This window comes from Schistocerca americana, chromosome 2 (assembly GCF_021461395.2).
Source record: "Schistocerca americana isolate TAMUIC-IGC-003095 chromosome 2, iqSchAmer2.1, whole genome shotgun sequence".
Lineage (NCBI taxonomy): Eukaryota > Metazoa > Arthropoda > Insecta > Orthoptera > Acrididae > Schistocerca > Schistocerca americana.
The window spans coordinates 416,382,824-416,407,460 of NC_060120.1; the positions used below are offsets into that span (position 1 = coordinate 416,382,824).

General features: G+C 40.7%; 1 protein-coding gene across 1 annotated transcript in view; it reads left to right on the top strand.

Annotated features, from left to right (window-relative positions):
- LOC124593676 overlaps window positions 1-24,637 on the top strand; it is a 422,343-nt gene that overhangs the window by 184,747 nt on the left and 212,959 nt on the right. Inside the window, exons 15-16 of the mRNA XM_047131970.1 lie at window positions 11,923-12,049; window positions 13,078-13,202. Coding sequence (XP_046987926.1) covers window positions 11,923-12,049; window positions 13,078-13,202 — 252 coding nt within the window. The remainder of the gene's footprint in view (window positions 1-11,922; window positions 12,050-13,077; window positions 13,203-24,637) is intronic.

A 24,637-nucleotide genomic window follows, 5' to 3' on the forward strand; every position in this document is an offset into this window, starting at 1 on the left:
CTTCAATGCAAGATGCCTTTAAGAGGTTCCACAAGGAAACATTGTCTCGAAATTTGGTAGAAAATCTGAAGAAATTCTGGTCGTATGTAAAGTACACAAACGGCAAGACGCAGTCAATACCTTCACTGCGCAGTGTCGATGGTACTGTTACCGACGACTGTGCCGCTAAAGCGGAGTTATTGAACGCAGTTTTCCGAAATACCTTCACCAGGGAAGACAAATGGAATATTCCAGAATTTGAAACACGAACAGCTGCTAGCATGAATTTCTTAGAAGTAGATACCTTAGGGATTGCGAAGCAACTCAAATTGCTTGATACAGGCAAGTCTTCAGGTCCAGATTGTATACCGATTAGGTTCCTTTCAGATTACGCTGATACAATAGCTCCCTACGTAGCAATCATATACAACCGCTCGCTCACCGATAGATCTGTACCTACAGGTTGGAAAATTGCGCAGGTCGCACCAGTGTCTAAGAAGGGTAGTAGGAGTAATCCATTGAACTACAGACCTATATCATTGACATCAGTTTGCAGTAGGGTTTTGGAGCATATACTGTATTCAAACATTATGAATCACCTTGAAGGGAACGATCTATTGATATGTAATCAGCATGGTTTCATAAAACATCGTTCTTGTGCAATGCAGCTAGCTCTTTATTCGCACGAATTAATGGCCGCTATCGACAGGGGATCTCAAGTTGATTCCGTATTTCTAGATTTCCAGAAAGCTTTTGACACCGTTCCTCACAAGCGACTTCTAATCAAGCTGCGGGCCTATGGGGTATCATCTCAGTTGTGCAACTGGATTCATGATTTCCTGTCAGAAAGGTCGCAGTTCGTAGTAATAGACAGCAAATCATCGAGTAAAACTGAAGTGATATCAGGTGTTCGCCAGGGAAGCGTCCTAGGACCTCTGCTGTTCCTGATCTGTATAAATGACCTGGGTGACAATCTGAGCAGTTCTCTTAGGTTGTTCGCAGATGATGCTGTAATTTACCGTCTAGTAAGGTCATCCGAAGACCAGTATCAGTAGCAAAGCTATTTAGTAAAGATTGCTGTATGGTGTGGCAGGTGGCAGTTGACGCTAGATAACAAAAAGTGTGAGGTGATCCACATGAGTTCCAAAAGAAATCCATTGGAATTCGATTACTCGATAAATAGTACAATTCTGAAGGCTGTCAATTCAACTAAGTACCTGGGTGTTAAAGTTACGAACGACTTCAGTTGGAAGGACCACATAGATAATATTGTGGGGAAGGCGAGCCAAAGGTTACGTTTCATTGGCAGGACACTTAGAAGATGCAACAAGTCCACTAAAGAGACAGTTTACACTACACTCGTTCGTCCTCTGTTAGAATATTACTACACGGTGTGGGATCCTTACCAGGTGGGATTGACGGAGGACATCAAAAGGGTGCAAAAAAGGGCAGCTCATTTTCTATTATCACGTAATAGGGGAGAGAGTATGGCAGATATGATACGCGAGTTGGGATGGAAGTCATTGAAGCAAAGACGTTTTTCGTCGCAGCGAGATCGTTTTACGAAATTTCAGTCACCAACTTTCTCTTCCGAATGCAAAAATATTTTGTTGAGCCCAACCTACATAGGTAGGAGTGATCATCAAAATAAAATAAGAAATCAGAGCTCGAACAGAAAGGTTTAGGTGTTCGTTTTTCCCACGCGCTGTTCGGGAGTGGAATGGTAGAGAGATAGTATGATTGTGGTTCGATGAACCCTCTGCCAAGCACTTAAATGTGAATTGCAGAGTAATCATGTAGATGTAGATGTAGATATTTTCTCCTTTAATAAATTAAATTAAATATCTTCTATGTTATCCAAGGATTTCTACTAGGCCATGCCTTTTTACGTATTTGATCCTCTGCTGCCTTCACTATTTGATCTCAGAAAGCTACCTGTCAAATGTTACCAAGTGCTCCCTCTGTAACTCACAATAATTTCTGATTCTTTCAACTTAACCGAGTTCCATCTCCTTAATTTGCTACTGTTTTACCATTTCTTAGGTTTTAATGTACAGTCTGTCTATACAAATAAAAATCAGTTGCCACATGTATGAAAGATCATCAATTGAGAACAGCTTGACCGATTTGGTTTTTTTTCCTTTAATTACTAGGGCAAGGTTTGTATGAAATAAAATTTTTGGGAAATCCACCGGAAAAGTTGAAAATCTGGATGGTTTTTTTATGCAAATCGCAATGAAAGAAATGTGATGGTCAATTTAACAGTTCTGTCATCACAAGTTTTCAAAATAATAACAAATTCCACAATGAGTATTGATATTTTGTGAAAAAGAATATAGTGGAAAGCAACATTTCTGTGTGTTATTAGTGGTGATAATAATGTCACGTAGAGGAAGGTGTAAGTAGATGAATGACGAACACTGACTTCACTTAGCAAAGGTTTATTCAGCACTTGCACATACAAGAGTGCAGAGCAAACTACCTCTGGCCAGGACACATATGGTATATATACAGCTACAGAACATTCCAGTACAGTGCTTCTTGCCATTTGTGGATACTTCTAGAATGTACTCGAACCAAATACAGAAATTAAAATTTTTTTCAGTTCAGTTGAGTTTTGAATTCAAGACCCTCCATGCAACAATCTAGTATCATAACCACTAGACTTCGGCGACTGCACTACTCAGCTTCTTCTGTGACATTGCTCTGTCCTTAAGGGTACAGCGTCTCAGTGTTACATCCTCCTTGTCCGGGAACAAGTCACCAGTCCTGCATACTCCGACTCCCGATGCCTGATGTTCATCCTGGCAGTGATCTCCTTAGAACTTCCCTTGCCACTACATCCTTCGTTGCCTTTCCACTTGTTGCCTGTTGCTGGAACTTCAAATTTGCCCTGGGCTGCAGGATTCTTCTAGGGCTTCATTCGAAGGACATGGACCGTATCTCCCATCTTGTGTCGGGGTCGAAATCTTCAACTTCATAAGTAACATCAGACAACTGTCTTACAACCTTACAAGGTCCAAAGTAGCGCCTGAGGAGCTTCTCAGAGAAACCAACCTTCCGAACAGGAGTGAAGTTCCAGACGAGGTCACCAGGCTGGTAGACAACAGGGTGGTGGCTCGCGTCGTACCTTTGGCAGTCGTTTTCTTTAGGCTGCAGCGTGTGGAGTTGAGCTAACTGCCGAGCTTCCTCAGCTCTGGTTAACACCTGCCCGATGTAGTCGTCGTCCACATCATCAGGATGTAACAGAAACACAGTGTCCATCATCATCGTTGCCTCATGCCCATGCACCAGGAAAAATGGCGTAAATCTTGTGGTGTCTTGTTTGGCAGTGTTGTAGGTAAACATCACGAAAGGTAGCACCTCATCCCAGTTGTTCTGCTCAACATTGACAAACATTGATAGCATGTCGGCCAAGGTCTTATTAAGGTGTTCAGTAAGCTCGTTAGTTTGCAGATGATAGGCAGTCATCATGTGATGAGTAATGTTGCACCGACAGTTTATCTCTGTCACAAGATTGAAAAACTTTCCCTCGATCCATAATTAACAATCTTGGGGCGCCGTGTTTTAATACAATGTCTTCCAGGATGAATTTGGCTACCTCAAATGCTTCGGCTGTTTTCACGGCTTTTGTAATGGCATAGTGTGTCAGATAATTAGTGCAAACAATAATCCATCTTTTGCCCCTAGCAGATATTAGTAATTGTCCGAGGAGGTCAATCCCAAAGGGCTGGAAAGGCGTTTCGGCTGCTGGAATTGGTATGAGTCAGCCAGGTGGTTACTGAGGAACTGCCATTCTCCTCGGGCAATCTCGACAGTGTGACACATAGTGACGGACACTCCTAAATAAACCTGACCAGAAAAATCTCTTGCAGATCCTATTGTATGTCTTAATAAATCCTAAATGTCTGGCCTTAGGTGTGTCATGGAATTTCTGTAGAACATCTAAGCGCATGTGTTTAGGAATCACTGGTAGCCACCTCTTTCCAAATGGATCAGAGTTTTTCGTACAAAGTAATCCATAAACTACCTTAAATTGTCCTTTCACATCCTCTGACCGATTTAAGGCAAGCAGAATTTGAGATATCTTGGCGTCCTTCTTCCACTCAGCAGAGAGACCCTGGAGTGCAGCGAGACAGCCACTATCTTCATCAAAGTCTTGATGGTCTTGAACAGAGTTTCTTGAGAGACAATCAGCATCTTGGTGTTTTCTTCCAATTTTGTACACTATGGTAATGTCAAACTCTTGAAGACTTAGTGCCCACCTGGTGAGTCGTCGTATTGGATCCATAAGACCTGTCAACCAACAAAGTGAGTGATGATCTGTAGCAACTGTGAATGGCCATCCATAGAGATACTGTCGTAATCTGCACGTAGCCCAGATCACAGCAAGACATTCTCTTTCTGTAGTTGAGTAGTTTCTCATAGGCCATAACGTTCTCTTTTCCATCCAAAATCTGCACCAGAACAGATCTCATATCCCCTGGCATCTGTATATAGTTCTGTAGGTGCTCTCTCATCATACAGACCAAGTACAGGGTCAGTCATCAGAGCTTTCGCAGCACATCGAAAGAATCTTGTTGAGCGCCACCTCAGATAAATTTAGCATCAGCTTTTAACAACTCTTGGAGTGGCCTGGCTTTGATACAAAAGTCTTTGATAAAACGATGGTAATAAGAACATAATCCGAGGAAGCTTCTCACATCTCTAATACTTTCAGGAATAGGAAATTCCGTTATAGATCTCACCTTTTCTGGGTCTGGTCACATGCCTTCGTTTAACACAAGGTCCCCAAGTATTTTGATTTCTTTTGCTCCAAAGAGACACTTTCTTGGATTAAGTTTCAGTCCAGCTTGTTGGAGCCCCCCTCAGTCTTTTTATGTGTTCATCAGATGTCTCTGAGAACACTATAATGTCATGTAAATAACAAAGATACATCATCCACTTCAGGTGCCTTGATTATCCATCATTCGTTCAAAAGTTGCTGGTGCATTACACAAACCAAATGGCATTACCTTAAACTTGTACAGGCCCTCAGGGGTGATGAATGCAGTTTTCTCACAATCAGCCTCATCTACTTTGATTTGCCAGTATCCCGAGTACATGTACATGGTTGAGAAAAACTTATCCCCCTTCAAACAATCTAGTGTATCATCAATTCGTGGAGGATGGTAAACGTCCTTTTTAGTTACCTTATTAAGCTTCCTGTAATCAGCACAAGAGCACCAACTGCCATCCTTCTTCCTGACGAAAACCACTGGTGGTGATCATGGGCTCTGCGAAGGCTGAATGATGTCATTCTTCATCATTTTCTCTATCTCATCGCGAATTATTCAACGTTCCATTGCTGACACACGGTATGCTCTCTGACTTATTGGTTGCTGGTCTCCAGAGCTAATCCGGTGCTTCACTGTTGATTTGTGTAATTTGCTCTTCACCTGTGGATTGAATCATTCAGAGAACTCTTGAAGAATGCCAAGTAGCTTCTTCTGTTGTTCCTTAGTGAGATCTGGTGATAGTTGAGCTAGAAGATCTTGTCTCATAGTGGTAGTGCTAATTTCGCCCACAGACTCGGCATGGGAATTTTCAATAACGCTCAGCTGTTCTGCAATTAACAGCTCAGCATTTGCTATGCACATGTATTGTGGAAGGATCTGCAATTCCCGGTGACAGTTAACTATCCACAATTCACCGAATCCGTTCTTAAACGAGACAACACAGGCTGGGGTGACCAAGTTATTCTTCAGTAGTATGCTTCTCTTACATTCCACTACAAGATCCATGGGTTGATGCATGGCATGACACAAGACAGCTACCTTTCTAGCGCTGACTGCAGGAATGATCACTTCATCCAGCACACATAGTCTCCACACAAGCGGACGCCCATTTTCCTGTCCACAGTATCTCATCTCATCTAGCACAATCTTCGAGCGACCACAATCTGTAACTGCATGAGAAGCTTTCAAAAAATCCCATCCGAGAATGACGTCATGACTACAGTCTTGTAAAACGATGAATTCTAAGGGCTGTGTATGGCCACTTATACCCACACGAAAGACACATCTTCCTGTACATTTTTACATATTTCCCATTAGCCACCTTCAGCAGAGATGTTTTGCTGTCGACGAATACGGTTTTCTGCAACTTGTGACAGTGACAGTACTTCTGCAAAATGACTGAATTGATGCTCCAGAGCCCACAAGAGCTTGGGCTGGTCGGCCATCTGTGAGGATATTGACATAGTTTCCTATAATTTTTGTAGTGATTAATGGTGGAGGACTTTTCTCTTCGGCAGCCTCACCTCCAAGGAAGGTCGCACCCTTTAGTTTTCCAGGTTGTGGCAATTAGGTGATCGTCTGGAGCTTCTAAACAGCAATGGAGACCTTGATTGACATGTTGGGAAGCATCCTCTCCAGTGGCTAGCTTGCGGCGATGGTGACCTACGTCGTCCTGCACCCACATCTTCTTGTTCATCTTTGTCGTCGTGGAGTTGGCGTTGGTCTGCTGTGTTCTGGCGTGGGCGTCATCAAATATCCACTGTCTTTCTCAACAATAGCACACCACATGTCCCAGTCGTCCACAGTGCAAACATACTGGTTGGTTATCTTGGGTCCTCCAGATATCAGTCTTCCTTGGTGTTCAAACAGGTTCCTCATGTGGCATTGTAGGAACATAACTTTGCCTGGGTCGTGACTTTTTTACTGTTTTAAATGGAAATGGAGGACGAGAGATTGGGTTTATTTCTTTGGAAAAAATGCCACCAGTGAGATGTCGAAACATTGGCTGACGTCTGTGCAGCACAGGCAAACTTCATGATCATGGAGTCAATTAAGCTGCCATAGAGTGTAGACAGTGTCTGAAGGCAAATCAAAGAAGACTGACAGACTGACTGACAGGCAATGCACAGCCTAAACAACTAGAGGAATAGACATGTTATACAATAAACATTTTCTGCTAAACTAGCTATGAAAAGAACATGCTAAGCTTTGGTGTGAAAATGGGTGATTTGTTTTCCTGTTCATAGCCATTTTTAACAGAAAATAGAAACATTGTGTTTATGATTAACTTTTATAATCCTACCTGCTCATAGATTAAAACCATGCGAAATACTGTCATTAAAGCGATTATCCTGACGGATCTAGCAGCTGGAAAGGTCTCTCTCATACCCCTTGGACTAATAATTCCAACCAATTTACCCTCTCATTTTGACTTCTGTTCCCAATCAAAGTTCTGTTTGTACAAACAAATAAGGTTGGAGAGAGGGGGGAGGAAGAGATGGGCAGAGAAGGGGGGAGGGGGAGATGGATAGAGTGAGTGTGGGATAAGAGATGTACAAGGTGTGGAGGGAAGGTGATGCCAGAGATAGGGGTCAGAAGGAGAAGGTGGAGAAAGAGAGGGATGGGAGTAGGAGAAAGATAGAAAGTGGTGGTGGTGGTGGTGGTGGGGGGGGGGGGGGGGGATGTGATTAGGACGTATATCCAATTCCCTTGCATATTTAGCAATTGCGGAGCATTGCTGGGTTCACTAGTAACCAATGAATTGTGAGCATAGTCAACACCATCACGTACTTGAGGCCTTAGTCCCGCTGCAATGCGGCGTCAGCCTTGTTACTATTGATGTGGCAGTGTTAGGTAGAGAATGTGTCTAGATGCCCTCTCTGCCACCACCTGAAAGCCCCCAGGCCGGAATTAGTGCATCCCAGCTGTCTGCATCTAGTGTAAGCCATGAAGTAGTGCAAACGTTTTCAAATGTCTGTGAATCGTGTAACTGAGGCAGTGCATAGGGACCAGCCCGGTATTCACCTAGTGGGATGTGGAAAACTGCCTAAAAACCACATCCAGTCTGGCCGGCCTACCGGCCCTCGTCATTAATCTGCTGGGCAGACTGATCCGGGGGCTGGCACACCTACCCAAGTCCAGGAACCAGTGCATTAGTACTCTTGGCTACCCTGGTGGGGTTGCTCATGAAAATGTCTTGCACTTTAAAATCTGATTTCAAAATCTCTGTCTTACCATTATATAATTAGTCTGAAATATTCCAGTGTCTGCAGGTCCCTACCACATATACAGCCTTTTTACATGATCCTCAGACAGTGATTAAATCATTCTCTGTGGAAAATTCTACCAGTCAGATTCCTTCTTCATTCCTTCCAGTGGTCTGTATTCTCCTATTATTTTTCTTTCTCTTCCTTTCCCTGCTATTGGATTCCAGTCTCCCATCACAATTAAATTTTCCTCCACCCTAAATATCTGAGTTATTTCTTTTATCTCATCATACATTCTGTCCATATCATGATCTGTGGAGGTAATTGGCGTATAAACATGTATTATGGTGGTGGGTGTTGGCTTTGTGTCTATATTGGTTACAATACTACATTCACTGTGCTGTTCATAGTAGCTTATCTGCACTCTTATTTTCGCATTCATTATTAGACGTACTCATGTGTTGCCCGTAATTAATTTCATATTAATAACCCTGTATCTGTCTGACCAGAAGTCCTGCTCTTCACTAATTCTCAATATATCCAACTTCAACCTATCTAGTTTCCTTTTCCTGTTCTCTGACCCCTCTACTCAACTAAGGGATCTATCATTCCATGATGTAGATGTAGATAATCTCCTGAGTAGGCGTCACCTGGAATTCCAAATGTAGGGACTATTTTACCACTGGAATATTTTACTCAAGAGGATGCCTTCATTATTAAATCATATATGTCCTTAGCAAAAATAATTGCTGTAGGTTCTCTTGCTGTCAGTTGTTTGCAGTACGAGCACAGCAAGGCCATGTTGGCTAATGTTAAAGGGCCAGATAGTCAGTCATCCACACTGCTGGCCCTGCAACTACTCAAAAGATTGCCGCCACTTTTCAGAAACCACATGTTTTTCTGACCTTTCCACAGGTACCCCTCCATAGTGGTTGCACCTGTGGTACAGCTATCTGTACTGTTGAGACACTCAATCCATCCCCACATAGGCAAAGTACAGATTGTCCCACATAGATGCCAAAAAGCAGCCAACCATTGTGGCAGTGTTTTTGACTGTAAGACAGATGACTGATTCAGATAGGAGTGATTGGGGAGCAGAAAAGACTGTGGCAATTGGCAGAGTAAGGTCTCCAGGACAAGTAGTGAGGTTTTGGGAGGTGGGAGAGGGGAAGACAGAGGGCTTTCACTGAACATACCAAAATGAGTACTGAAAAAGATGACAGTACCTATGATTATATTATATTATATTATATTATATTATATTATATTATATTAGATTTACTTGATCCGTAGTGAGGAGGTCATCCATGATGTAGAACATCTCAGAAAAACAATAATAAATAACAAATATTTACAACTAAAGCAACTAAGCTAATGTCATTTTTTTAATGAACACTATATGAAAGGATCATTTTACAAAACTCATTTACTAAGATCACATTAATGCACTGAATTTAAAATTTTAAAAAAATATTTATAAGGTAATAAACATATAATAGAACTACTACAATACTTATTTACAATGAACACATTACTGAACTGAAATGGTGAAGAAGTTTATTCATCAGTGGAGTAGGAGGAGTTGGCCACCAATAAATCCTTTAGGCTTCTCTTAAATTGAATTTCATTTATTGTTAAGCTTTTTATTTCTGCTGGCAAGTTATTGAAAATGTCTGTTCCTGAAAAAGGCACACCTTTTTGTACAAGAGTAGGTGACTTCAAATCCTTATGAAGATTATTTTTATTTCTGTTATTGATTCCATGAACTGCGCTCATGGTTTGAAAAAGTGATATATTTTTAGTGATAAATTTCATTAAGGAATAAGTATATTGGGAAGCAGTAGTTTGTATCCCTAGTTCCCTAAACTGGCCTCTGCAGGGTGTTCTTGAGTTCACACCACATATAACTCTTATTGCACGTTTTTGTGCCCGGAAAACTTTAGCTTGGCTTGGTGAATTACTCCAAAAAATAATCCCATATGACATTGTAGAGTGAAAGTAAGCATAGTATGCCAGCTTTTTCATTTTTATATCCCCTATGTTTGAAAGAATTCACATTTCAAATAGAGATTTGTTTCGACACTTCAGCAGTTCTGTGGTGTGCTCCTCTCAGCTGAATTTACTATCATGCCATAATCCCAAGAATTTAACACTGTCCACTTCTTCTATTTGTCATCATTTATTAGGCATATACTCGCAGGACACCCCTTACAAGTTCTGAAGTGCATGTAGTGCCAATAGCACAGTCGGTTTTCAGTAGCTCCTCTGTTTATCATAACTCTTTCTTCAGCTAACTTTAAGTTCCCTACACCACTTTTCCACTGTAAGATATGACATCGCATTCAATATATGCAATTTCTCTGAAACCGTATAAGGATATGCACTAGTCGCTGAGAGGAAGAGAGATTTGCTGGGTTTGTGTATACACACAATTCTCCAACAAGTATTCAATTGAATTATCTTTGCCACCACTTGTTTTTTGCAGTAGAATTTCCACATAATACAAGAACACCAACTTTACATTGACAAATGTCCACTGCAGGTGGTAACCTTACTTTCCAAACGTGCATTTTAATTGCTAGTGAACTAAATGTTTATTTGGCACTACAGTAGTGTAGCCATAGTCACAGTACTTAAAACTGTTCTTTAAAAAAAAAGGGGTTCTATTATCAGTTTCAATGAACTACATTGTCATTTTCATATGCAAAACATCAGCTGGAGAATATATAATGGGAATCATGACCAAACATCTGACAACAATTATTACGAAAAATAATTAGACCAGGCAACCGAGGCAATAGTGGCACAACCAAGTCACTGCAAGTTATGCCCATGCTTGCCCAACCATTCATTCCATGTCCTGTTGTAGGATAGATAAAAACTACACCAGGGTAAAAATTGCCATAGATTCTTGCATTGTGTCCTGTTGAGACACAATGATCATATAGCTGATATAAATTCACAAGTCTGAAAATTAAGCACATATGTGTATATTTACTCATTATCATGGTGCAAACTCTCATGAGATAAATGCATATAATAACCTCACCATAAGTGTACCAAGCACAGCAAGCTCCCATATGGAGTGCACCACATAATTGTACTATGTTCCAAAAAAAGAATCTCAAAACATGCTGTACTCTCGTGTAGGACTGACACACTACTAACTTGCTAACACAACCTTGCTCCATTTGCCTGGTAACCCATTCTGTCACTAGAGGGCATGAATGTTGTATAGAAACACAAGCAATAATGCAGGATCTACATAATGTACAATAACAGGTGCTAGATGGCACCATTGTCAGGTTTTAACAAAACTAGTCTCTAGTCGATATATACAAACAAACCAAACATTGGTATACAAACCTCTGTTCGTGTTGTAATTCATCTAATCTTGCCCTCATGATCCATATTGGAACGATATATAGGGGATTGTAGTATATTCCTAGAGTCATCATTTAGAGATGGTCCTTGACAGTTTGTAAGTACGCGTTCATGAGGTAGTTTATGTCTATCTTCAAGAGTCTGGCAGTTTCCTCAGTGTCTTTGTGCCGCTCTTCCTTGGATCAAACAAACCTCTGATCATTTGTGCTGCCCTTCTCTGTATACATTCAGTATCCCCTGTTAGTCCTATTTGATATGGGTTTCATACACTTGATCAGTATTATAGGATGGGTCACAGGAGTGATTTGTAAGCAATCTTCTTTGTAGACTGACTGTATTTCCCTGGTTTTCTAGTATTAAACTGAAGTCTACCACCTGCTTTACCCATAACTGAGCCTGTGTGCTCATTCTGTTTCATATCCCTGCAAAGTGTTACACAGATTCCAACTGTGACTCATTGATATAACAAGGAAGATAGATAAATTATGTGTCTAATGTGTTATATATGAAATTGTCTTTTTAAAAAAAAAATTTGCATGATTACCAGTTGTGTATCATAATTTTAACACTTTCAGGATGTTCCATTAAAAAAAAATGCTGGGAATGTGGCAGCAAACATGTTGAGTGCTGGTTTTGCTCATGTCGCTGTTGTTCGTAATTCTACTGTGTATACTTGGGGAAATGCAGGTCAAGGATGCCTGGGTGAGTTTAGTATTAATATTTGTTGTAAAGTCGTAAAGTATCATCACTACAATGCAAAGAATTATATTGATACTGTGATAGGTATAGTTTCATTCAAGAAAGCTCTGCATCAAAGGTGATAGATGTCTGAGGATTTAAATCAAACTCTAAATACTCTTCCTATTCCTTCATTTCCGTTGTTTAATGTTTACCAGTTAGCAATTTTTTGTTGTATCAAATAGGGGAGTAGCTAATGGCTTTTCACCTCAAGGCCTGAATCATGGATTATGTAACTCAGGGTGGCACCATGTATGTATAATGTTAAGTCTTTGTTGGGGACTGTCTTGTACGGTTGATAAAATGATGAGTGATTTGAAGGGTTTTCTTGGTGTGATTGATGTAATATTTCAGGTGTCTAGCTGAGTTAGTGACTTCATTTAATGGCAAATTTGGCTAGAAACCTGTAAATGTACCATGAAATAATAAATGATGGACAGAGACTTTCGGTTGATTCACTTGTATTTCATGAGAACTCAGGAAAAGAAAAGTGAGCGAAGTTTGATGATGACAGGCAAGTGACTCACCTAGATGTACAAGTTGGAAGGTGGTGAGAACACAGTGAATGTTTCTTTTCCCTACCCTATTTCTTCTATTCTTTGTGACCATACAGTACATCTCTGTCTCTGCTACTCCTCTCTTATGTATTGTTTCCATTTTCTTGCACTTAATTAATTCTTTTAATGGTTTTTTTTTTCATACTTTGTCCTGTTTTTATCTAGTCATTGCTTCCCTTGCCCCCTTTTTTCCACCAGAATTTTGTATTACATGGAGTCATCTGACAGTCAAGGCAACAGTCCTTTATTCATCCCTTTATTAAAACTGGGATGAAACACAAGGTAATTTAGAACATTTTTATTCATTTAGACATTTGTGAAGATTTTTTTCTGTGGAGAATGACAGGCTAGCCTCCCTGAACAACTAGTTTTGTTGTATTAATATTTATTTTTATGTTCAAGTAGTGTTGAAAGTTTTCCTCTTTTTATTTACAGGTACTGGTCCAACAATGTCTCGCTTTGGCACTCCTCATGGCCTCTCACTGTTCCCAAATCTGAAGGTGGAGGTGAGCGCTGTGGCTTGTGGGCGCCAACACACTCTTGCTCTTACAAGCAATGGGGTGAGTATTGCCCACGACATGTGATGTATATTTTCAGACACTTATATTTTGAAACAGGTTTACATCTGCATTGTCCCAGAGAAAGAAAAATCATTGACGGAAAGTTTTTCCTCTTATTGTCAGTTTGCACCATTGTACAGTTACAAGTAACAGCCAGATGCATTTATTTCAATTTCTTGTTTTCTGTTCTTGTCTTAGCTTTCCATAAGTTGTTTCTTCTCTGTTGTCCTTTCTGTCATATTTATATTGCAAACACTCATAGCCTCAAGCTGAAATATCTTCACATTATTTGGAACTCAATCAGGTAAATCAATAATATGTGCAGTAAAAGATATCACATAATTCTGACATAAAATATACTGGAAAACTGGTCATATTGATATGTGTGAGCTCCACTGGTGGTATATAGTGCAGTAAAAGATATCATGGCAGCATTTTGACATGAAATACACTGGAAAATTGGTCATATTGATACGTGTGAGCTCCACTTGTGGTATATAGTCTGTCAGTTCAGGAACTAAATTTCGTAAGGACACCAACAACACCATCAATGACTGATTTATGAGTGTGATGGAACAGGTTGTTCATGCTCTTCCATGGGATGCAATGGAGAAGATATGATGTGAAGTAAAGGTAGGTCGTGCACAAATATACGGGTTCAAAGTAATGGTTCACTGAAGTGAACAAAAGGACTGAGGAATGACTTCTGAAGAACTGTTGTTCACCATTTACTTTGGTTGTGGTCAGCTTTGTTCCCTAAATGGTCATTCAGCATTCACTTCAGCCGCTCTTCTTCCTGGAATGGTCACTAACCATTCACTTTGGCTGGTCTCATTTTCACCTTGGTCTAGTTTGGCCAGGCTTCTTTCTTGTTCTAATTCTAGTTCCTTCGTTCCTCATTCTTTTTGGGTAGTCACTCATTCCCCATTCCAGTTTAACCTTTTTATAATTATATAACATATATAAAAACTAAGTTGTATGTAATACATACATTTTTTGGACAACAAAAAGAGAAATATGATTATCTCTTTGTTATTTTGATAAAATGTAAAATGCATGCTTATCATATGGCAAGTTTTTTTTTATTTACTTGGTTTAACAACTAGTTTTCAAGATAACTTTTAATCATTTTTATTTATTTATTTATTTAAATCATACTGTCAGAAACTTTATACAGAACTTGCCGTTTTCTTATTTCTTTGAAAAATTAAACTTGATGCTTAGGGAGGCTCTTATTTTTCAGGTTTGGTTTTTTCTTCACACTACTCCCTAATTCACTTTCTTTGCACAAAAGAATGAGCTGTGCATGATTTTGGCTCTGTAGGAAAAGGGGAAGGGGTGTCTCTGCATTTGAAAAATTATAGAATGGTATAAAGTTGCATCTACTTTCTATCTCAAAAATATTTATGCAAAAGGAGCTTCTCAACAAAAAACTTTGTACAATCTTTTGTTGTTGTGGTCTTCAGTCCCAAGACTGTTTTGATGTAGCTCTTTATGCTACTCTATCCTGCGTGAGCCTCTTCATCTCCAAATAATTACTGCAACTTACATCTTTCTGACTCTGCTTGCTGTATTCATCTCTTGGTCTCCCTCTACAATTTTTACCTCCTGTGCTTACGTCCAGTACTACACACATCAAAAAAAGTTTTGCATCACCTCAGTTCCGATAGTTCCGGAACCTGTACAGAAAATTGGAATAGAGATCAACATAAATATCATTTCTGCCCTCTTTATTTCTCATGAAAAGCATACATTGCATGTTGTACCACCATACAGTGAGATCTTCAGAGGTGCTGCTCCAGATTGCTGTACACACTGGTACCTCTGGTACCCAGGAGCATGTCGTCTTGCATTGATGCATGCCTGCATTCGTCATGGCATACTGTCCACAAGGTCATCAAGACACTGTTGGTCCACATTGTCCCACTCCTCAATGACGATTCGGCATAGATCCCTCATAGTGGTTGGTGGGTCACGTTCTCCATAAACAGTCATTTTCAATCTATCCCAGACATGTTCGATACAGTTCATGTCCGGAGAACATGCTAGCCACTCTAGTTGAGCAATGTCGTTATCCTGAAGGGAATCATTCACAAGATGTGCTTGATGGGGGTGCAAATTGTCATCCATGCAGACGAATACCTCCCAAATATGCTGCTGATATGGTTGCTCTATCGGTCGGAGGATGGAATTCACTTATTGTACAGCCATGGCGCCTTCCATGACCACCAGCGGCGTACATCACTCGCACATAATACCACCCCAAAACAGCAGGGAATCTCCACCTTGCTGCACTCACTGGATAGTGTGTCTAAGGTGTTCAGCCTGATGGAGTTGCCTCCAAACACGTCTTCGATGATTGTCTGATTGAAGGCATATGCGAAACTCATCGGTGAAGAGAACGTGACGCCAATCCTGAGCAGTCCATTTGGTATGTTGTTGGGCCCACCTGTACCACGCTGCATGTGTTGTGGTTGCAAAGATGGACCTCGCCATGGACGTTGGGAGTGAAGTTGTGCATCAGACAGCCTATTGTGCACAGTTGGGAGTCGTAACACAACTTCCTGTGGTTGCACGAAAAGCATTATTCAATATGCTGGCATTGTTGTCAGGTTTCCTCCAAGCCATAATGTGTAGGTAGTGGTCATCCACTGCATTAGTAGCCCTTGGGCAGTGTGAGCGAGGTATGTCATCGGCAGTTCCTGTCTCTCTGTATCTCCTCCATGTGTGAACAACATCACTTTGGTTCATTCTGAGACACCTGGACACTTCCATTGTTGAGAGCCCTTCCTGGCACAAAGTAACAATGCGGACATGATCAAACCATGGTATTGACCGTCTAGGCATGGTTGAACTACAGAGAACATGAGCCATGTACCTCCTTCCTGGTGGAATGACTGGAACTGACCGGCTGCCAGACCCCCTTCGTGTAATAGGCGCTGCTCATGCATAGTTGTTTACATCTTTGGGCGGGTTTAGTGACATCTCTGAACAGTCAAAGGGACTGTGTCTGTGATACAATATCCACAGTCAACGTCTATCTTCAGGAGTTCTGGGAACCGGTGTGATGCTAAACTTTTTTTGATGTGTGTAAACTGATGAGCCCCTGATATCTCAGAATGTGTCCTATCTACCGATCCCTTTTTTGGTCAAGTTGTGCCACAAATTTCTTGCTTCCCCAGTTCTGTTCAGTACTTCCTCGCTAATCTTCAACATTCTTGTGTAGCACCACATTTTGAAAGCTTGTATTCTGTTTCTATGTAAACTGTTTATCGCCCATGTTTCATTTCGGTACGTGGCTACACACCAGACAAATATCTTCAGAAAAAACTTCCTATCACGTGAATCTATATTCAGTGTCAACGAATTTGTCTTCTTTAGAAATTCTTTTTGTGCCATTGCCAGTCTACATTTTATATCCTCTCTACTTTAGCCATCATTAGTTATTTTACTGCCCAGATAGCAAAAGTCATTTGCTAATTTAAGTGTCTCATTTCCTAATCTGATTTCCTTAGCATCACCTAATTTAATTTGACTACATTCCATTATCCTTGTTTTGCATTTATTAATGTTCATCTTATATCCTCCTCCTGGCAATGTAATTTAAAAATTTTTTTTATCCATTTCACATGCTTTATTTGCGACTTTTAAAGTTTTCTTCTTCCATCAATTAAATTTAATATTGCTTGTTTTTTCCAAGGATTTCTACTAGGCCTTGTCTTTTTACCTATTTAATCCTCTGCTGCCTTCAATATTTCATCTCTTTAAGTTACCCATTCATCTTCTACTGTATTCCTTTCCCCTCTTCTTGTCAATCATTCCCTAATGCTCCCTCTGAAGCTCTCAACAACCTCTGGTTCTTTCAACTTATCCAGGTCCCATCTCCTTAATTTCCAACCTTTTGTCCAATTTATTCAGTTTTAATCTACACTTCATACCAATAAATTGAGGTCAGGTTCCACATCTGGAAATGTCTTACAATTTCAAATGTAGTACCTCCCCCCCCCCCCCCCCCCCCCCCCCACACACACACACACAGACACACACACACACACGAACCATGGACCTTGCCATTGGCGGGGAGGCTTGCTTGCCTCAGTGAAACAGATAGCCATACAATAGGTGCAACCACAATGGAAGGGTATCTGTTGAAAGGCCAGACAAACATTTGCTTCCTGAAGAGGGGCAGCAGCCTTTTCAGTAGCTGCAGGGGCAACAGTCTGGGTGATTGACTGATCTGGCCTTGTAACATCAGCCAAAATGACCTTGCTGTGCTGGTACTGTGAACAGCTGAAAGCAAGGGGAAAATACAGCCGTAATTTTTCCTGAGGGCATGCAGCTTTACTGTATGGTTAAATGATGATGGCATCTTCTTGGGTAAAATATACCAGAGGTAAAATAGTCCCCCATTCAGATCTCTGGGTGGGAACTACTCAGGAGAACATCGTCATCAGGAAAAAGAAAACATATTATAGGGATCGGAGTGTGGAATGCCAGATCCCTTAATCGGGCAGGCGGGTTAGAAAATTTTAAAAGGGAAATAGATAGGTTAAAGTTGGATATAGTGGGAATTAATGCAGGTCAGTGGCAGGAGGAACAAGACTTCTGGTCAGTTGAATACAGGGTTATAAATACAAAATTGACTAGGGGTTATGCAGGAGTAGGTTTCAGAACAAAAAAAGAAAAAGAAAAAAATGGGAGCACGGGTAAGCTACTATGAACAGCATAGTGAATGCATTATTTTAGCCAAGCTAGATACGAAGCCCATGCCTACCACAGTAGTACAAGTTTATATGCCAACTAGCTCTGAAGGTGATGAAGAGATTGAAGAAATCTATGATGTGATAAAAGAAATTTTTCAAATAGTGAAGGGAGACAAAAATTTAATAGTCATGGGGGACTGGAATTCGATAGTAGGAAAAGGAAGAGAAGAAAAAGTAGTAGGTGAATATGGAATGAGGGTAAGGAATGAAAGAGAAAGCCGCCTGGTAGAATTTTGCACAGAGCATAACTTAATCATAGCTAACACTTGATTTAAAAATCGTGACAGACGGTTATATACATGGAAGAGGCCTGGAGACACTGGAAGATTTCAGATAGAACACATAATGGTTAGACAGAGATTTAGGAACTAGGTTTTAAATTGTAATACGTATCCAGGGGCAGATGTGGACTCTGACCACAATGTATTGGTTATGAACTGTAGATTAAAACTGAAGAAACTGCAAAAAGGTGGCATTTTAAATAGATGGGATGTGGATAAACTGAAGGAACCAGAGGTTGTAGAGAGTTTCAGACAGATCATTATGGAACGATTGAAATAGTGAAGGCAGCAGCAGATCAAGTAGGCAAAAGACGAGGGCTATTAGAAATCCTTTGGTAGCAGAAGAGATATTGAATTTAATTGATGAAAATAGAAAATATAAAAATGCAATAAATGAAGCAGGCACAAAGGAATAGCAGGGTGTCTACGACCCGGGACAACCGGGAGATCCGGGAAAAACCCGGGAATTTTTTCATCCGGGAGAAAACCAGGAAAAACCCAGGAATTTTTTAGAGTTCCGGGAGTCTATTAGTTGTCAGTTAATTTTTTCTGATTTTGAGTGATAAGAATCAGTACTCCAACAAAGGATATTACTGTATCCCACTTCTGCGGAATAATACTGTAGCAACAAAACATGAACGAGAGGGGAAAAAAACGAAAATAAAACTTAAGTCACAAAGGAAATGCGCCATAAACAACAGCAAAACATAGTGCTCATACAAGCGTCTGCCAACAGCAAAGTGTGTCAAATGCTTTAGGAAGACTATGCAATGCTTCCTAACAACAAATTGCCTCCGATGAGCATGACGTGACTGACAGTACTGGTACTCCAGAAAATTTACATCCGAATCTGGACATATGAATGTGCACTTTAAGCCAAATTATGCATTTTAGTATGGTTCACGAAATTCCGATATTCTTGAAGTATCCTCTGATGTCTTGTTTCTTTTGTTACATAGTGCAAGATCTTTTAACGTTTTACACATACGAACACACGAGCTTCCTGCGTCATCGTAGCTGCGCTTGAGCAGTGGCGCCTGTTATCTGGCGTTCTCTGGTAACTGCTGTAACAAATCAATTTCTAACAGGTCACGGGAAAACATTGCGGATGGTGGTTTGAAAAGTAAATTTACTTTTACACAAGATGAACAATGTGCGAGAATGTATGATGAATTTCTTAAATCACAGAGCATTTGACTCTCAATTAAAAATCAACTCTTTGAGGACGACCATCTAGAAGAGTTTCGACCCCAGAAGATCAGAAATTTACGTCGTTATTAAAAATTTTATTGGCACATTTGTGTGATATATCTGAAAGTGTAACACGCGCAAAAAAGATCAACATTATATGTGGAAGCTTAGCGTCTCTTGCAGCTTATTAATCTTCGAGACCACGATAATATATGAAAGCTTTGTTTTTCTTGTAGCAACACTATGTATATTAATTTAAACCATTAACTTTTCCTGTTTGTGTTTTCGCGCTACTTGAGAGTGATCTTGCTATTGGCTGACTACCTCAAGTGTCCTATGCTGTCTTCGGCTGGCGAGATCACGTGACATGAGCTATGACTGGCTTACAAAAGCGCGTCGCAATCTCGATTTCAATGCTTTGGAAAGTAACATGCGGTGTATGGTGGGATTCGAATTTATACCTTCATAACACACCATACATGTTCCTGCACGTCAAAGATCTTTCCAAAACGTGTTACCCCCCCCCCCCCTCCCCTCCCCCCCCCTCCCCCCCTCCCCATAGTTTCGTTTTCTAAAGTGTCGGGAAAGTCTATGTCGGCATATAAAACCATAAATATTCAACATTCAAAGGACTGATAAGTTTCACAGTGCCGAGGGAAACTATACTATAACTTAACACAGGAAAAGTGTATGTTCACCCGGGAGAAAGTGTGTTTTCAACCGGGAAATCCGGGAATTTTTTTTCCTTGTCCCTGTATACACCCGGAATACAAATGTCTCAAAAATGAGATCGATAGTAAGTGCAAAATGGCTAAGCAGGAATGGCTAGAGGACAAATATAAGGATGTAAAGGCATATATCATTAGCGGTAGCATAGATACAGCCTATAGGAAAATTAAAGAGACCTTTGGAGAAAAGAGAACCACCTGTATGAATATCAAAAACTCAGATGGAAAACCAGTTGTAAGTAAAGAAGGGAAAGCAGAAAGGTAGAAGGAGTATGTACAGGGTCTATACAAGGGCAATGTACTTTGAGGGTAGTATTTTGGAAATGGAAGAGGACGCAGATGAAGATGAAATGGGAGATGTGATATTGCATGAATAATTTGACAGAGCACTGAAAGATCTAAGTCGAAACAAGTCCGCAGCAGTAGACAACATTCCATCAGAACTACCGATAGCTTTGGGAGAGCCAGCCATGACAAAACTCTACCATCTGGTGAGCAAGATGTATGAGACAGGCAAAATACCCTCAGACTTCAAGAAAAATAAAATAATTCCAATCTCAAATAAAGCAGGTGTTGACAGGAGTGAAAATTACTGAACTATCAGTTTAATAAGTCACAGCTGCAAAATACTGGCACAAATTCTGGACAGACAAATGGAACAACTGATAGAAGCCGACTTTGGAGAGGATCAGTTTGGATTCTGTAGAAATGTTGGAACACTGGAAGCAATACTGACCCTATGACTTATCTTAGAAGATAGATTACGGAAAGGCAGATGTACTTTTCTAGCATTTGTAGACTTGGAGAAAGCTTTTGACAATGTTAACTGGAATACTCTATTTCAAATTCTGAAGGTGACGAGTCAAATATAGGGAGGGAAAAAGCTATTTGCAATTTGTACAGAAACCAGATGGCAGTTATAAGAGTCAAGGGGCGTGAAAGGGAGGCAGTGGTTGGGAAGCGAGTGAGACAGGGTTATTCAATCTGTATACTGAGCACGCAGTGATAGAAACAAAAGAAAAATTTGGAGTAGGAATTAAAATCCATGGAGAAGAAATAAAAACTTTGATGTTTGTCGATGACATTGTAATTCTGTCAGAGATGGCACACGACCTGGAAGATCAGTTGAACGGAATGGACAGTGTCTTGAAAGGAGGATGTAAGATGAACATCAACAAAAACAGAATGAGGATAATGGAATGCAGTCGAATTAAATCAGGGGATGCTGAGGGAATTGGATTAGGAAATACGACAATTAAAGTAGTAGATGAGTCTCTTTTGAAAGTATTTGTATGGACTGTTGCCATGTATGGAAGTGAAACATGGACAATTAATAGTTTAGACAAGAAGAGAATAGAAGCTTTCGAAATGGGGTGCTTCAGAAGAATGGGTAGATCACATGACTAATGAGGAGGTACTGAACAGAATTGGGGAGATGAGGAATTGGTGGCACAACTTGACTAGAAGAAGGGATTGGTTGGTAGGACACATTCTGAGGCATCAAGGGATCACCAATTAAGCATTGGAGGGAAGTGTGGAGGGTGAAAATCATAGAGGGAGATCAACAGATGAATACACTAAGCAGATTCAGATGGATTTAGGTTGGAGTAGTTACTCAGAGATGAAGAAGCTTGCACAGGATAGAGTAGCATGGAGAGCCACATCAAACCAGTCTTTGGAAGGAATACAACAACAACCACCTCAACCTCTGTCTAGCCATCACATAATCAATCTGAAACCTTCCAGTGTCTCCAGGCCTCTACCACATATGCAGCCTTGTTTAGTGGTTCTTAAACTAAGTGTTGGTTATGATTAAATTACATTCAATGCAAAATTCTTCTAAATTACATTCAATGCAAAATTCTTCTAAGTTTCTTCCTCTTTCATTCATTTCCCTCAGTCCATATCCACCTACTATTTTTCCTTAACGTCCTTTTGCTACTGGCGAATATCAATCCCCCATCACAATTAAATTCTCATCTCCTTTAGCTATCTGAATTATTTGTTCTATCTCATCTATATTTCTTCAATCTCTTCACCTATAAACCTATAGTTAACTAAGTGTGTCATGCAGACATGGTGACAAAATCAAATTTTCTTTGAAAAGTACTCATTTATCAGTACAGTCTCTGTTTCATCTTGGAACTTTATGAACTGCTGAGACACAAGCTGAGAATCAAATATAGCTACTGATCCTTGTTTTTTCTATTAAAGTGTTCCATGAATGTGAAGCCTGTCTGAACTGGATCATTTACAAGCCGTAGTTTAGTAACTAGGTGTAGAACATTGACGACATCTTCATTTTCATGCCACTATGAAGAATCTGTCTTTAAGAAATATGTATGAAATTCATTTAAAGGTACTCTTATTTTATTAGAAATAAACTGTTCAATTCCATCATTCATAATTTTTGGGATTTGATCGATTCCTACTTGCGTCCTTATATATTTTTAACTGTTAACTATGCATCACAGTTTGCTGTAGTAACTGTTTTCAATTTCATTCAGAAGATTTAAGTGACAAAGCAAGGGACAGGAACCATAAATTATTAAATTATTTTTCAGTTTTTGTGAAGCCTCACCAGGGAGATCACTATTGATAACTCTCTCTCTCTCTCTCTCTCTCTCTCTCTCTCCCCTCCCCCTCTCCCTCTCCCCCCTCCCTCTCCCCCTCCCTCTCTCCTCCTCCCTCTCCCCCCCTCTCTCTCCCCCCCCTCCCTCCCTCCCACCCCTATCTCTTCTCTCACCCTTACCTTTCTTTGGGTGATGTATGTATCCCATTGGAACACAGAAAGATACTCAGCAAGATAATTCTTTGAGAAATGATTCCTCAGTTAATTCAAAAACTACGAATATAATCCTCTCATATATCAAAGTATGCCTATCCATATAGCAGAGATGCTGAGCCACAAATAGGCACAACAAAAAGGCTGTTACAATATAAGCTTTTGGCCAACAAAGTCATCTTGGATTTTCCATTGTTTGAAAGTGTGTGTGTGTGTGTGTGTGTGTGTGTGTGTGTGTGTGTGTGTGTGTGTGGTCTTCAGTCCAGAGACTGGTTTGATGCAGCTCTACATGCTACTCTATCCTGTGCAAGCTTCTTCATCTCCCAGTACCTACTGCAACCTACATCCTTCTGAATATGCTTAGTGTATTCATCTCTTGGTCTCCCCCTACGATTTTTACCCTCCACGCTGCCTTCCAATACTAAATTGGTGATCCCTTGATGCCTCAGAATATGCCCTACCAACCGATCCCTTCTTCTAGTCAAGTTGTGCCACAAATTTCTCTTCTCTCCAATTCTATTCAATATCTCCTCATAGCAGAGAAGGGGAAAAAAGACTAATGGGCACATTGATGGAATAGAAGGCTGTGTAGTGCTGGATTGGAAGCAGGGAAGGGACAGGTAGGTGGAGGACAAGGGACTAGTGAAGGTTTTGGCTAGGGTGTTGTGAGACCATAAGATATAGTGCAGGGAGAGTTCTCACCTGCCAATTCAGAAAAGCTGGTGTTGGTAGAAAGGATCCAGATGGCACAAGCTGTGAAACTGTCATTGAAATGAAGCACTTATTGCTGGGCACCATGTTCAGCAACTGGGTGGTTCAGCTGTTTGTTGGCCAAATTTTATTTGTAGCCACTCATGCAGATAGATTGCCTTTTAGATGTCATGACAATGTAGAAAGCAGCACAATTGTTGCAGCTTAATTTGTAGATGACATGCCTGCTTACACAGGTAGCTCCGTCTTTGATGGCGTAGGAGATGCCTGTGACAGGACTGGAGTAGGTGGTGGCAGGAGAATGTACAGGACAGGTCCTTGCATCTAGTCTATTGCAGGGATATGAGCCATGAGGCAGCAGGTTTGGAGCAGGAGTGGATTAGGATTGGACAGTAATATTGCATAGGTTCAGTGAGTGGTGGAATACAGTTGTGGGAGGGGTGGAAAGAACGGGGGGGGGGGGGGGGGGGTAAGATATTCCTTGTATCAGAATATGATGAGTGGTAGTTGAAACCCTGGTGGAGAATGTAATTAAATTACTCCAGTCCTGGGGGGGGTACCGAGTCAATAGGGGAGTGCTCCTTTGCCTTTGTGGCTGAGCGTTTTGGTATGTGGAAATGGCAGGTGATTGAAGAGAGAATGCACAGAAGATCTGTTTGTGCACCAGGTTTGGAGGGTAATTTTGATGTGCGAAGGCTTCAGTGAGACCCTTGTTATGTTTGGAGAGGAACTGCTTGTCACTAAAGATGGGGTGATCTTGTGTGGCTAGGCTGTATGGAAGGGACTTGTCATGGAATAGTAGGCAGCTGTTGAAGTGGAGGTACTGGTGGCAGTTGGTAGGTTTAATATGGATGGAGGTCAGCAACAAGGAAGACGGCTTGATGGGTTGGGGAGCACTAGCTGAAGCTAATGAGGGAGAAGGTGTTGAGGTTCTGGCGGAAGGTGATTGGCTTACCTCACCCTCAATCCAGATGAC